Here is a 16,728-nt window from a genome sequence, read left to right as displayed (position 1 = left end):
ATCACGTGACAGTCAAGGATAGTCCCATTTTGGTCCTTTGACTGTATGTGTAAGCACTTCTTTCCCTTCTGCAAGGTGACAGACCATCAAAGTTTTGAGGCATTTGGTTGGATCACCACAGTAAGAATGCTTCTGTAGAGTTCTGCTGTTGTTGTTGGCTGTCATGTCATCAATGAAGACAAGTGAAGCAGCTCCAGTGGCAAGCATACATGCCCCTGCCTGCAAGTTTGGATGAGGTTTCATGCTTTGGATCAGCAGGGGTAGAGGTTAATTCTGAATTCACCTGTCCTGTTCTAGCAAATTGAAACCTGTCCTTTCTGTACTGGTTTGCATCCTGAGGTCAGAGACAGAGGTACACTATATGGCCAAAAGAATGTGGACAGCCCTGCTAATTATTGAATTCAGGTGTTTAAGCCAAACCCATTGCTAATAGGTATATAAAATCAATCACATTGCCATGCAATAGACAAATATTAGCAGTAGAATGGATTGTACTGAAGAGCTCAGTGACTTTAAACGTGGCGCTGTCATAGGATGCTACCTTTGCCAAGAGTGAGTTGTGCAATATCTGTTCTGCTAGATTTGCCACCAGTCAGTTGTGCTATTATTGTGAAATCTAGGTGCAACAACAACTCAACCATGAAGCAGTAGATCACGCAAACTCACCAAATGCTGAAGTGCGTAGTGTTTAAAAAAGTACCTATGCTTCCTTTGGAAGCAATATCAACCAGGAACCGTCAGTCGAGAGCTTCATTAAATGGGTTTCCATGGCCAAGCAGCTGCACACAAGCCAAGGATCACTATGTGCCATGCCATTCGCTGGCTGGAGTGATGTAAAGCATGCTGCCTATGGACTCTGGAGCAGTGGAAATGTGTTCTATTAACAACACTTCAATGGCAGTCTAATGGACAAATCTGGGTTTGGGATATGCCAAGAGAATGCTAGCTACAAGAATGCATAGTCCCAACAGTAAAGTTTCTTGGAGGAGGGTTAATGGTCTGAAACTGTTTTTCAAGGTTTGGGCTAGGCCCCCTTAGTTCCAGTGAGGGGTAATGTTAATGCTAAAGCAAACAAGGACATTTTAGACAGTTATATGCTTCCAGCATGACTGTGCCACCTGTGCACAAAGCAAGGTCCTTGAGGACATAGTTTGACAAATTTGGTGTGAATTGGAAACAGTGGTCGCAAACCAGGCCTTCTCTTGACTGAATGGGCACAAATTTCCGCAGACACATTCCAAAATGTTGTGGAAAGCATTTCCAGAAAAGTGTATGCTGTTATACCCACAAAGGGGGGACCAACTCCATGTTAATGCTCATGATTTTGGTAGGGGATGTCCAACAAGCACAGATCGATGTGATGTTCAGTTGTCCACATACTTTTTGTCAGGATAATGTATTCTTTAAATAAGTTAGTCTTGAACACATCTACATCCACCATACTGTTCTTAATGTGTTCAAACATTTTTCTTTATTTTTGAAAGTATTCCTTGGTTATCCACTACTATGGTTGCATGTGATCAGTCAGGCCATTTGCTACTGCTAACTCCACTAGCATATCTTTTCTTTTTACCACAGTTTTTGTAGCCTATAATGCCATGCTTTACTGCCATTCACATTTTTTGGTTCTAATATTGAGGCACAATAGAAAGTGGCCATACACAAATACCACATTTAGAATCAGCTGTAGACTTTGGCAGGACTGGAGTTGAACTTGTTTTCAGACCAGAGGTTACATGATGCAGTACAGACCACCTTAAACTCTAACAATACAACATCGTGCAACGTAACGTTTTCTAAAATCTGGGGATTTTCATCTTCTCCTTTTCTTACTCTTATCTCTTACTTATTATTTTTACGGTGACGTCAACAGAGAGTAAGACACAGGGATGGCCATGATCTGCTGCAAAAAGTGCTCTTTTTTTGAACACACCAGCAGAAAGGCACATACAGAACACTGAACTCACAGGGGAGGTTGCATTTAGCTCACACTTCTCCCTGACAGTGACCCCCCCTACACAAAACACCCACACAATAACCCCACTTCCTGACACAGAACAACATAATAAACACATATACACAATGTAAACTAACAAACAACAAAAATAAACAACATTTAGTCCTTCTCAGGAGGGCGCACTTCTACCATGAGCCTTTGCATTGCCTCTCATGTGACCATGCCTCCCGAGCTCATCGGAGCAGGCGCAAGCAAGTAGTGGATCGCTACGATATGCTATACTGAAATAAAAAAGGTGGCAGGACAAAATGAAATCTGACAAATGTTTGTATTAAATGTGACAATCATGGCAGTCAATATGCTACAAACAAATACTAATGTTAGCTATGTAACCTAAGTTAATGTCCTGTTAACATTTCTCACTGCCCATCTGCTTGGATATCTCCTCATCCCCCTTTAACTAGTTAGCTTTTTCATAGCTTGGTTTTCTGCAGTTCTTGTAACTGATGTCCATCTTCACATACGAAACTTGTGGAAAGAGCAATAAGCTCTGTAGAGCACTGTCTGTTGTGTTAGCCAGTACTACTGTCTCGCTGAATTTGATATGCTAATCCCTCAAGGCTGCTTATTGGGATTGCTATTCCACCTTGAATAGTGCAGCAGTTACACACTTCCACCCAAACAGGTGTCTGAATGCAACTGCTAGGTTACATCATTTAAGGTGGAATGGGAAATAAGAAGCTAACTTCAGCTTCATCTGATCTCTATCTACTGTACAAGTTACAATCAGCAAACCAGGGCTGTGCAACTTGAGGTGTGGACCACTGGTTTAACCCCTAAATTACCACCAAAACACACTTGGATGTAACATTTATAGTTTGTCTGAGCGTTCTGGTGTTTACATGCATGAGTGTATATATTAGTTCACACTAACCCGCCCAAAACACTTCCGGTCCACCGGGAATTCTCCCAACTCACTCCAGCATTGGACTTTGGAGATCTGTCTTGTGCAAAAACAACGAGAAGGGTCTGACGTCAGTGCACGCTCTGCCACGACAGTGTTTTTGTCGGTTTTATGAGGGAAAACAGTGAACCTCGAACTGCTGGGCAACAGGAGTTACACTGAATGTATATTAACGCTGCCATACTGATAATGTAATTATATATGGAAACTTTCAAAATAAAACCTACCACGACGATAAGACATGAATGTTGGGTTTATTCGCAGAAAAAAAACAAAAAGGCTACTGAAACTCATGAAAGCCAGGCTGAGGATAATTAGAACCGGTTATTAAAACTGTAATATTGATAAAATAGAACTCATTAAGGATTCTAGGAGGTTGTGACAACGTACAGTCAACTGATTACTTTGCCGTCTCGTCAACGTTGTCACAGCCTCCTAGAAAGTTGTCAGACAACGTTGTCTTAACTTTCTGAGGAATTACATTTCAATGTTGTGCCAATGTAGAAAAGCACCACGCAGACAACACTGTGGGCACCAAAACAGTACGTTGTGCCAACGTAACTGTGTTTGAAGGGCCGTTAGGAATAAAACCTGATGGTTTTGCTTCCTAACGGGAATTGGCTTGATGGTTGCCGTTAGAGGCCATTAGGAAACGATCAAATTGATCTGGAATCAGTGCCAAAATACCTGATTAAACGACCAGAATCCTTTACTGTGATATCAACCCATCAGGTAAACACAGAATACCACTAGCGACTACTGAAAACCACCAGGAACCAACAGACACTTTTAATGGGTTCTATGATTTTTTTTTTTTCAACAGGGAGGTACATTAAATGTATCTCTCTGGCTGTGTTATGGACGAAAAAAGGAATAAGTCGCTAAGCAGCAGCAGCCAGAAGTCACCATGCCGTTGGGCTGTTTCTGCTCTTGTGGCAGAGAGTGCACGTGCACATGACCAAGAAACGAATGAGCAGACAAATGTAAGTTACTGTATTTATTGTCCACTGAAATGGGGGCACTCAGTATAAAAAGGGAGCTCTATATGAATGACCCAACATAGATGTAAATACTCTTATATACCACAGACTTCAGCATGATACTTGACCTAACGAACCTGATGTTGAAAGTGGTCTCCTTATAATGAAACTTTTAATATAACTTGCAATTTTTAGTTTCTCTGTGACTGGTAATATATATTTTACACATTTCTGCAGAATTAAATCGTTAAAATATAAATACAGTCAAATTAAGTAGTTTGATGTCAAATACTATAATCTAGAGAACCTACCATTCCAAATTATTCACAGCGATGGTGATAGTAACCAGATATATGAAGGTATATGAAAAATATAATGCCTGATGCCTGAGTGATCTTGTTTAATGATAGTTTTGAAAAATGGCCTAAAACATTTTTTTAAAATCCATTTCTGGCAGAGAGGTACATACAGGGCGTTGTAAGGCAAAATAGTTCCCAAGTAATTTTTTTCCACATTTATCATTATTTTTCCATTATCATTACATATGAAAACAACCAGGTTCACTGGTTGTTTTGGATACTGAATAAAATGGTTATATTTGCACTGCAGACATTGCAACCCTTGGTTCCTATCGTCACCATTTCAAATTAAAACACTCTACATGACTTTGGCTGAATTATTTATTTATTTTTGTTTCTTATTTTGTTTGTTAATGAATTATGCATAATTCCCCTTTCTTGTATTTTTCTACAAAGTTGAAGTACCTTTGTCAAAGAGAAGGTAAAATTTGTTGCCTCATAAAGGTGGTGCATATTTCAAGGTGAAGTTTAAGAAGATGTTGGAGAAATTACCAAAACTCTCACACAACACTCTGATACATTTAAAAAAATAATAATTTTTTATCTGTTTGAAGTGTGTGGGATATTGCAGTGTTAATAATAAAAAACAATATATGATATGAAACAATTGTCTGACTAAAACCACAACAACAAAGCTTGCTTGTATTCATCCTCCTTCAGATAGCTGTTGCCATCCTATATTCCCTTCTGTTTCAGCAGACCACACCTTATTGTGTTTGGCAAGGAGATTCAATTTCCCCCGGAAGCACCCGGAGGTTGCCTAACTTCTTATAAACTTCTCTTTTCCCTTTTCTCTTTTCCCTTTTCTCTTTCTTCAGCCCTGAGGTATATTCAAGAGAGGTCAAGAAACAGGTCAAGTCACAATAGGCAAGAACAAACTATTAAATATTATTATAAAAGCAACCATTACGAGCATTAGGAGATTATCAATAGGCCTAAAATAAGATATTAATTTAATGCCATAATTATTGTTTTATCAACTGCAGAAGGCCAATATAGTAGCATCAACAATGGCATCTTGTCACAACACTGTAATATCGTTTTACAGTTGCATTGCTCAATGAAATATTTGTTAAAAGACATCAAAAACCTATATTAACACACAAAGAGTAGTGCAAACCCTACTTCCTATCATGCTCTCTTGTTCCTGTGTGGCATTGTGTGACCATCCTACTACAGGAAGGATATAAAATAATAGAGAGGGCAGTGAGATGACATGACCTGATGACATCATGCTGCTATCTGTCTCAGGAAACAAAGATTGTGTTAAACATAAATAGGTCGATGTCTGATGCTTGCTCCCCCGAGAGTCATGGCCAGGAAATCGGCTGGGAATGTAGTACATGCAGGGAAGAAGATCCGTTCATTTATGGTCGTGCTCTCTGCAGTATATACTCTGCAAAATTCTTAGGCAGCCAAGGAAACTTTTAAGAACTATTTATCTCTGCAAGTAGTGTGTTTTTGCCTGTAAAAAAATAAACACTACATAACATTTGAATTATTACAAAAAAATATTTATAATGATGTTGTCCCTAAAAACTTAAGAAGCTCCTTCACTTCCACCATGGTTGCAACACTGTTGCATGAAATCTTCTCTTCAACTGACACCAGGTGCAATTTGCACAAAAAGATTTATTTTTGCAGCATTGATATATATTACTTTTAGTTATTTTTATTTTTATCCTTTACATACATGTATATTTTAATACTGTCTAAATATGTTTTTCCCTAATTTAAATGTTTAAACATATCTTTGTTATGAATACCTTTGTTCATATTTATAAGTACAAACTGAAAAGACATGATGTGATAAATGTCACAAATGTGAGAGGACTGGATTCAAAACACAGTTTAATGAATTCACACACAAAAATTGCGGTCTGTCCTAAGCAAAAAAACCAAAACAAAACAAAATAACAACAACAACAGCAGCAGTAACAACAACAACAACAACAAAACAGAAGACAGGGAATGCAGGCTCAAGGATGGGGTAAGCCAAAAACCAGAGGAACTAACAAAACAGAGAACACATGCTCAGAACAACAAGAAGAGATTTCGCAAAAATGTGGTGTGAACTGAAGAAGTTAATAAAAGGCTGAAATAATGAGAGCTGCAGAGCAAGGGGTGGTGCCAGTGATCAATAGGCCGGTGATGCCGAGCGCTGCAGAACAGGTGGAAGTGGAGATGGGGGCGTGATAATAAACTTGAAGCAGATCTATGCACTGGAAATATATTAAATAAGAAAAACAGAAGTGTCTGAATACTTGTTTCCTCTTGCTGTAAATATGGTAAAATATAACAAGAACTCTTTTGTTTAAAAAAAAAAATGTTAAAAGAATACAGTTACAAGAACATAGTTTTGTTCCTGGCTTCTCACTGCACCCCTGCCATTGTGTGGATTCAGCAGTAACCGATTCAATTTAATGATGGATTAATTAGTTGATGAAGGCATTGGATAGTAACTATATATGTAGACTTTCTCGAGGAGAGCTTTGGAAATGGTTATCCGACTGACAAATTCAATCTCAGTGTATTTTTAATATTTAATATTAAATTTAATATTATTGGTATTTATATTTGTTATTGGTTTTCAAACAGATAAATGGTTACTTCCCATATAAATAGCTTTAGATATAATTTTCTCAGATGCTCAGAAGACTTTTGCACTGTACTATACTGTATACTGTATAGCTATATGACAAACATTTCTGGTCACTGTCTCCATCTTGCATCATCTTTCCCAACCCTGGTCCTGGACACCCACTGCCCTGCACATTTTAGTGAATTTCCTACTTCAGCACACCCACTTTAACCCATTTACGGGTCTATTAATGAGTAACTTAGTTGGAACAGGTGTGTTGGGAGCATGAACAACATTCACATGTACAGAGCAGAGATCCTCTGGGACTAGGGTTGGGATAATATCCTAAAAACATAGATGCCTGACCAGTTGCTAAACAATAACATAATAACACTGAAGAGTATAACATGTGCATCAGCACTGGCTTTAAATCTATATGCACTGGCCATTTTGTTAGAAATACCTACCCCCACCTTGCTGGTTTACAGTTACAAACTGAAGCCCAACTGCTGATGCACAATTTGTATTAGTCATTCATTTTAGATATTGTAATGTAAACCAGTGTATATGATTTGTGTTTCAAAGCTCTTTGTTTATTATTGTGATATAAAAATGATTATGACAGAAGTATTAGGACATAGGACTTCAGATAGTTGCAAGAGTTCAGAAATGTTTTCATGCAGCTGTACATACAGCAAACACAGGAAAAGTTCAGTGCTTGCTTTGTGTCTTGTCACGTTGATGTTAATAAATATGTTCACTTTTCAAAAACTTTCACATTTTATGCGCCTAATTCCAACTGTCTAGTATGCTGGACACTGAATATTATATGTTTTACACATGCACATACACATTTTCTAAACCGTTTCTCCTTCTGAGTTGCAAGGGGGGCTGCTGAAGCCTATCCCAGCAGTCACTGGGCGAAAGGCAGGAAACACTCCTGGACAGGTATATATTATTAATTTTTTTATGTTATTTAGTATGTAGCAGAGAACATGTTTCATAACAAAATATTAAGTGTCCAGTTTTGGGACTGAGAAGCATAGGTTCATTGTACAGTAAATAAAATAGCTATATTTACACTGTAAACATCGTGATCCCTGGTTCCTATCTCCACCTCTGGTTCCTTGTCACCACCTCTGTCAATAACAATTCCATAATTGTCTGTATCCTGTTTTAAATGATTAAGCATTTTAAAAATAGTTTTAACCCGTTCTTATTATTAATGACAATTTCATAATTGTCTGTATCCTGGTTTAAATGATTATTTTACATTTTATCTTGTTAATACACTTTTCTTAATGCTTAGTTAATTAGTTATTAAATGGTTAATAAATACCTTTTTCAGTATTAATAAACATGAACTGGATCCCTATTATAAACTTGCAAGTGAACATTATAATGTATTTATAAGCATTAAGCATTTATAAACTGAAAACATGGAAAATTAACACACAGATGAAAACTGAATGTGAAACGTGCAAAACCCTCAGCAATGACTTAGCATCACTGCTGTGTTAAGAATGGTCCACCACTCAAATAATGTCTGGTTAACAACAACCTGTGGTCATAAACTGACCAATGATGAATGGAGTAGAGCAGTGCAAAATTTTCGCAAAAATAAATGCTAGCATGCCAAGAAAATACTCTCTACTGGGAGGCACAAGAGGCTTTCATGTCAAAACTGTTTCAAGATAATGTGCCCACAACCTTAGCTTATTGGAAAGCTGCCCAGACTGACATATAATATTTCTGTTATTCTTTGACAATGCTGACTTTTACATGTGCTGACAGTACAAAATCCATTTTTCTCTGTTTATTTATTTATTTGCTTTTATTTATTTTGTTTGGGGGAAACCAACCGATTTCAGGTTACGAGATTATGATCCCACACACAATGAAATGAAAACAGATGCTGAATTACAAGCACCCTTCTGCTAATTATTTATGATGAGTGAGTTACATTTCACTGGCTATTTTTGATTTGATGTTGGATCAGGGAAAAGAGAATGAATCTGATCCTATCCTGTAACAAATCTAGCTTGCAATACTGGATGATCACATTGTGTGATGCGATGTTGTTGGCTGTGTAATTCTTCCTTTGGAGTAGTAGAGTGTTTGAGTAGTTGGAATATGGTAGCCTAAGTTAATTAAGTGTTTTTTTTTTTAAAGCTCATTTAAAAAACTAAGAATGTGTTAAAGAACAAATATCGGATCGTTATCGGCCAGTGAGGTTTCAATATCATGCCATCTCTGGAGTCATCTCTTCTTGTCCTTTTGTTTCTACCTTCTTGGTTAGACTTCCTTTCTTTGCAAGGAAATCAAGTGCTAATTTGGACTAATAAAATAAAGTTGTGTGATCTTATGAAGATCTGAATACTAAGTGCATTTGATGTTTTCCCCAATATTTGAAACTCAGCAAATAAACAGTAATTGTGTATCAATGTGCAGAAGTGTGTTCTCTGTACTTTCACTTAGAAAATCAACAAAATGCCATTTGGCCAGGAATATTTACATGTCAAGTCAAAGTTTATTTATATAGCGCTCAAAGTTTATTTATATAGCGCAGGTGTTGTTACAAAGCAGCTTTACAGAAAAAATCCAGGTCCAAGCCCCCATGAGCAAGCCAGCGGCGACAGTGGCAAGGAAAAACTCCCTAAGAGCAAGAGGAAGAAACCTTGAGAGGAACCAAGACTCAAAAGGGGAACCCATCCTCCTCTGGTCGACACTGGATAGCAAACAGCGTTAGTATAAAGTATTGTCGTACAGAACGGGAAAAACACTTGACTTGACTTGAATATTTACATTTTTGCATATTGCAATATAAATATGTGCAAATTTGATCTCCTCATCATACTTAATGCCTTTACAAATAAGCACTCTATTCTTCTGTTACGCCATTTGTCATACTTTTGCAACTTGCTAACTCCTGCAATAAAATATTAAACGAGAATTTTTCAAAATGTCTGCATAATTCAGTGATTGAGATGTAAACAAAGTCATTCAGAGGGGTTTGATGTGAAATGGTTCATTTGTAGAGAAACTTAGACTCTTCACAGTAATAGGAACAAGCATTCCTGATGTGTACATCATAAATGTACCCATTTTATTTACCATCCAAAACTGAGTTTTTAATTGTAATTCTCCTGATGGTAAAATAGTGGTAAACCTGAAAGGAGAATGATGTTTGGGGACTATTTTGCCTTACAACGCCCTTCATGTATCCGTCCACCATGAACAGATTAAAATTAGTTGATTAAAATACGTTTCAGTCCAAAACTTTGTCACAAAACTAATGTAAAACAATGTCTCTGACATCAGGCTGAACAGTCACAACCATTTCATATAATAACCTTCTATGAGGGAGGTTTTAGAGGTGGACGTCTGGTTCCTATCACCACCACTGTAAACAATTCTGACTCGGCAAGTTTCTCTAGAACGGAACATTTCACACCAAACCACTCTGAACGACTTTATTTACATCTTAACAATTTCATTATGCAGACATTTTGAAAAATCGGTGGATTTCCTCTTCAATAATGAACAAAAACTAGCCTGCGCTTTCCTTAATCTCCCACGAGATGGCGCTCGAGACTCACCTAATAGGTGCTCATCTCCTCACGGTCCTGACGGTCGAGTAGAACAAATGCTTGCTCTCCTTTAGATCCCTCCACGGCGCGCGGGGGTTAAGCAGGCACTGCTCGGATTGCAGCGCCCATCACTTTCTGCAGCTTCTCCGCTTCTTCATCACTCAGTTTCTCTCTCTCCACCTCCAGCAGCACGGTGGTCTCCGCCCGGCTGCGTCTACAACGACGACCCTCCGAGCCAAAAACAGGAGTTGTAACAGTGCGAACAGCCACAGCCGACGGTTGTTTTGGTGAGTATGTGCACATTTATTGGCCAGCGAGGTCTGTTTGGGTGGGAGATGAATTGCTTTGACTGGGAATCAGCCATACAAGCCACGACAGGGGCGCGGATGACTGTTTTATTGTGTCTGTCGCGCCTGTTGTAGCTTATATGCTGCCTGGAAGAAAAGAAATGAATCGACAGCGGCGCGGATGGTTTTGTTTCTGCTTGTTTTGGAAAAGAATCGCCTAAGAAGAAGCGTTCGGCCTCTTTCTTTTGAACTCTTGTTCGATTTCGATCTCTTTGGGTTGAATTTATGAAATCACGTTTGATTTTATTAACAGAATAAGTTGAAATAAAGCTACATTTAGACCCGCTTGGTTTGTTTTATGTTTATGGAGGTAGACAATAAAACTGTTATCTGCTCTCTCAGGTTGCTGAAAAGTAAGAGAATTCGATAAAGATGGTGAAACTTGGGAGTAACCTACAGGACAAAGGGGCGAAAGCAGTGAGCGTTGAGGATGGATTTCAGAACGTCCCCCTCATCACGCCCTTGGATGTTAGTCATCTTCAGTACCAAGCGCCAGACAAGGTGAGCTGCACCTCCGTCCGTCAAGCCTTACATAACCTGTCATCAGCCCTACATCAGCTCAGACTAAAACAGCCTTCAATCCCTTCACCATGTGTCTCCAAGAGGAATGATACAGAGATCTGCCCGAGTCAGTTCTTATTGCTCAAAGGTGTAATTAGGTTAACCCTTTAAGATCACGGCTTGGTTGTTTTCCTTCACTACAGCAAAAATGCCCACCCTGCTGCTTTACAGGAACCGCCAGGTCAGCCAGCAGTGTCAAGTTTTAAAGCAGTCAGATTGCGTTAAAACATACAGAAGGCGACTGTGACACTTTTGCCAAGTGGCGCCTCGGTCCTCATTAGGGATTCTGCTTAGGGAAGCACAATCATGGCGTGCACCTGCTAACTGAAGTGGCTTGTCACTCTCTCCGAGCTTGTGCAGTCATAAAAGAGCATTCTGTCACGTCTTATTGGGCACAATGAGCAATCCCCCCCACCCTCTGCCCAACCGCAGCCCCCTTCACCAAACCCCCACCCACCATCTCCCATGAGATGATCAGAATCCTTTGGGAATCTGATGCTTTATTGGCCTGCATGACAAAGACAGAAAGCCATTTTATCTCATTCGTCATATGGAGGCTGCAGCCTCTGTTTTGTGCCAGCTCAGAGGCAAAGAGGATATGTTGGATTATTAACGCATCTCTTTGAGCTGGTGAGGCTCTCTGCTCTCATATTTTGAAAGCTGTTGAGCAGCACTTGTCACAGAATAGGAATAAAGAAAGGAGGTCTACCATTTGAGCTATTTCTCCAATTACATGTTCGGTTTTGTCTGTGTATGCCTGCATTGGAGTGGCTGTTTAGGTTTCTGGTTTGACAAAATGCAGGATGCACTGTGAGAGTGAAACATTTGCATGATATTGAGTGTTTGACCTCAATTTAAGCAATAAAAAAGAAAATAAATAAATAAACAATTGGGAACTGTTCCCAGCTAGCAAGAGAAAGGCAGCGAATATCTGGTGGGATTTCTGTACCACATGCTGAGTCCCCAAGGAGATCAGTTTCCAGGTAATGTCTTCTTCCATGCCTTGGTAGCTATCTCAAAGCTGTTTTGGCAAGTAATACCTCCTTATGATGCGCAGTAGAGTTGTCAAATCTGCAGTGTAAGGAGTGTGTATGTACTGTCAGTTGCAGTTAGCCTTTTCATGCCTCTGTAAAGATGAATATACAGAGTAAAGGAACATTTCTGTTTTTTTTTGCGTGTAGAGGCACGATTAAGTGCGAACATAAGTGCAAACACTCTGACTGCAGTTAATATAGTGGAAGTATTTAGTAGGCAGCATCAGAGTCATGATTGTTTTTTATATGCGTGACTAAAGGCAATTCAGAGAAAATGTATTAGGACATTATTTGCCAAGGAAACTAGATTATTTTCCAGGACACCGCTGACCAGGGCCTTGTTTCCCGAACCCATTGTAGCACAACAATTATCATTAGATGGTACAAAGAGTGTTCATAGTCATGCTTATTGGAAACATTACTGCAAATGATATACGGATGATTTGTAGTTCTACGGTCGTCTTGGGAAATCATTGTACATGAGGGACCTGGTATGGCCTGGCAATGCAAATAGACTCAAGAATGTATCATCAAGGATGAGATTAACCCTGTCCGGTACAGGACATTGCTATTTACTAAAACGATACTTTCATGGAACAAAAACACTGTAGTTCAAAATAATGAAATCCAGATATATTATGTAAGCAGTGGTGAAATCTCTGGGTTTTAGGGATTAAAAAACAATACTATCTGTAATTTTTATTGAATAGAACAACAAATGGGTTAAGATCTTGAAATGCCCAATAGAACAATATCCAATCAGGATTTTTTCCACATGGTATCTAGGCAGAGAGCAGCCAAGTGAGCTCTCTCATATGTAGTTAAGGAAACGACCCGAAGGCATTGCACTTTAGATTAACATAAATAAGAATGTTAAAGCAATGAATGGGCCAATTTAGTGGGAAAAATATCACTGTTGACCTTCTGGAAGTCCTAGATACATCACTGACTGTGACTTTGAGCTGTAATCTAAACCAAGTTTCAGTCAGCTATTAGATATGGAAAGGGTGACTCTGTGCCAGGGCTCTTTACTGAAAGAGTCGCTGTAAAACTGTACCATAAAAGGGAAAATCTTTTTATTGTCTGTAGCAGGCTTCAAATAGAATATTTGAAGGCCTAGCTTTAATCAGTCACAGTTCATTCTCTTTTTTTCATTGTGGACGATCTCCCCATCTCCAGCCATGATAATGATCAGTCCTGTAGGAAATCATTAGTCTATGGGACTGTAGAGGCCTGCAGATAGTAATCAGACAGTCATGAGTCATGATTCATGATACTAAATGATGTCAGTGTTGCCGTGGCAGTGTCTACAAAAACAACCTTGGCAAACAATGGGGAAAAAAAAAAACATCAAAAACCTGGAACTGTAGCATCTTGATTTTGGAAGATTTGCCCAATACTATAACTGTCAAGTCAATAAATGGCATGTGTTCATCATGAACTAGTTCTGTCATTAAAATTGTAATCAAGGAACCAAGCAAGCAACCGTGACCTGTAGTGCTGATGTTTTTATATGCGATCCTGTGAAGACAGCAGATTTTTGCTTTATGGTTCACAAAATTTCTACACGGTAGTTGTTTCCAGCTGTCAGAATGACTCATTGTACACATATCTCTGTTGACTCTCAAGATAGGCTTTTCATCATACAAGGCCTCATTCAAGTTTCAGTTTAAAACCCCTAAATTATCTTCCGACAACCACATTCATCAACTGCAAATTGCATGCAAATCACAAGTTGAGCACCAGTCACCATCTCATTTTCATTCTGACCCGTCTTCTAATCATCCAAGAAGGCTGTTTTGATTCATACGTCATGTCGATACCGTATTCATAATTGAGAAGCTCAATCCAGTCTGACCACCAGCAGTCCCAGCACTGGCATTATCAACACCTAGAATCAGCAGCAAAAACGACACAGCATAACCTTGCCTAAAGGCATGGATTCTGTGGAAGTGGAAAAAATGGGAGAGCAATACTAATGATAACAGGGCACCTCAAATAGCACAGGAGCACAGGCAGAAAAATAGAGGCAGACAAGATGGTAATTCAGGAGGAAAATGAAATGTCAGAGTGATTGGAAAGGGGTTGGATAAGTGGTAATTGCAGAGTTCATGACAAGTGGTTGAGGCTCTTCCTGCAGTCACCGTGACATTAAATGCCATTAATTCCAGGACTTGCTTGGAAGTTAGGTGCTGAGCTGGAGGTCTACAGCGAGGTGTAATCATCTAAAGGTATTATTCGTCCATCGATTTTCAGAGGCTCAGCTTCTTCAGAGTGATTTTACAGGGCCACGGGTCTTTAAAAGGAGCAGATGTGTGATTGTGAAGGGGCCGTGTGGAAAGGTTATGAAAGGTTGCCTTGGACATTTTGTGAAATGATCACAATTTCAGCTATAACTTATCTAAACGTAGTAACTGAAGTTTGTGGAGAGGACCATGCCAGAAGTTTCTCCTCCTTCCAATCTAACGTCCTATTAATTTCCCATCTTTACCTTACGTTTTAACAACCCATCCAACAATCATCTCTACATCTTCACGCTGTTCTTCAGTCCTATCTGTCGGTCATACCTCTGTTCTTCCAAAGGGGCTGTCTGGCCTTCTAGCTTAAAACGTAAGTCATGTAGAACTTCAGGCCAAGTTGTTAAAGTCTCCCCTCTTACAGTCATACAGCGTCTTCTCATTCTACAAGCACATGTTGAAGGCATGGTCCAAGTAGGCAGCAGCAACAGTTTTAGGGTTCAGGTTAGGTTTAGATTTTGAGTTGAGGCTAAAGGACATTTTTCAAAATTTCTGTGTATTTAAATTGTTAGAGTGTATAGAGAAACTTGCAGTGTCAGAATAATGTCAGATTTTTTGTTTGAAAAATCAAAACAATTACCTTTTGAAGGTTAGGATCAGAGTAAGTGTTAGGTTTAGGGTTAGGGAAAAGTTATGCTGAACTTTAGCTTTTTAAACCTTGAGCACCTGCTGATGTTCCACGCTTTAATTCCTCACTCTCACAACTAAATAACTTATAGATTCGTAGTATTTTCCAAATAATTCACAGCAGTCATTAAATAGCAAGCCTTAAGATTTATAACAAAAAAAAGATGTTCAAAAGGTTCAAAAGGTTACAGAATGAATGTCTAGCATCTGTCAAGTAAAGTGTCTACAAAGCATCTGCAGTGGACCATAAAAATAAAGTGTTACCAGGAAAATTAGCTTTTGATATAGGCATGGATATCTCAGTACAGTTTGCCTTTGGGGACAGATAAATGTGATTGGCCTCAGAATTTACTGAAAGAGGCCATCAGTGAAATTGACAGGTGCACTTGCCTACTCGATTGCACAGATATCCAAACCTCTGAATGATGTCCACTAAAGAAAAATGTTGGGAAAATATAATGTCTGTTTAATTTTTGTGTACTTTGTACATGTACTCTATTGACCTACTCTTTACGCAGGTGGTGGTGAAAACACGAACTGAATACCAAACGGAGCAGAAGAACAAGGCCAAGCTGAAGGTGCCCAAAGTGGAGGAGTTCACCATCAGCTTCACTGATGGCGTGTCAGAGAGACTGAAGGTATGGCTGGGTCTTCTCATGATCAAATCAGATACACAAAACGAATAACATAAATTTAGTGTGCTTTACAGATTAATGAAGATTATTGCTGCTTGTCAAATGAAATTATTTTTCTTTGTGTGACTGAATGCAAATGTCTAGCATTCCATGACCCCTGACTGTTTTCTAGCAGAAACACTTTTGCGCCTAGTTAAGTTAGGTAACTGTTGTCATGGTAGCACGATTTTTCAGGGTCCTGAGCTCTGAAGTCAAGAACATACAGATCATTATCATGGAGGTATGCAGTTACTCACCCGAAGTTATCGATGTCTTCATTGATTGACACTCCAAGCGTTCTTGGAAACTGGAATCCAAATGTTTGCAATCATGGTGACCTTCTCACAGATTATTTAAATTATAACGTGTACCACATTAATCTTACTCTCCATGTTCCGTTGAACCCTCTGGTTGGTCATATGTTTCTAATGATAGCAATTTTGCCTAACATTTATATTCAATTTTTTGATCTATTTTTGATCTTTAAACACTCTGGATTGAGATATTTGAGGCTGTTTTGGGAAGGCTGTACATGCTGGAAAGACATTGGTAGCATTGATCTTGCAGGTTTAATGAATTCAGAGTTCATGACAAGAGGAGTTTAGTGGTAAGTTTCTTCTTAGCAGTGAAGGTCACTGGAGGAGCTGATGGAAGCAAAGACAAATTATACATTCAACGCAAACGCAAAGCTCCAGCCTGTCTACGAGGGGCTGTGACTGAGAGGCGGAACGAACCTTTCGCCAGCAAGCTTGTGAGG

General features: G+C 39.0%; 1 protein-coding gene across 1 annotated transcript in view; it reads left to right on the top strand.

Moving 5' to 3' along the window:
• Positions 1-10,495: 10,495 nt before the first annotated feature.
• The window catches only part of nsg2 (neuronal vesicle trafficking associated 2), a 36,067-nt gene continuing 29,834 nt past the window's right edge, over positions 10,496-16,728 (top strand). Inside the window, exons 1-3 of the mRNA XM_036588808.1 lie at positions 10,496-10,718; positions 11,121-11,279; positions 15,816-15,935. Coding sequence (XP_036444701.1) covers positions 11,151-11,279; positions 15,816-15,935 — 249 coding nt within the window. The 5' untranslated portion in view covers positions 10,496-10,718; positions 11,121-11,150. The remainder of the gene's footprint in view (positions 10,719-11,120; positions 11,280-15,815; positions 15,936-16,728) is intronic.

Source organism: Colossoma macropomum, unplaced genomic scaffold (genome assembly GCF_904425465.1).
Source record: "Colossoma macropomum unplaced genomic scaffold, Colossoma_macropomum, whole genome shotgun sequence".
Classification (NCBI taxonomy): Eukaryota; Metazoa; Chordata; class Actinopteri; order Characiformes; family Serrasalmidae; genus Colossoma; species Colossoma macropomum.
The sequence above is the reverse complement of the archived record's forward strand: the minus strand, read 5'-3'. Positions and strand labels throughout refer to the sequence as shown.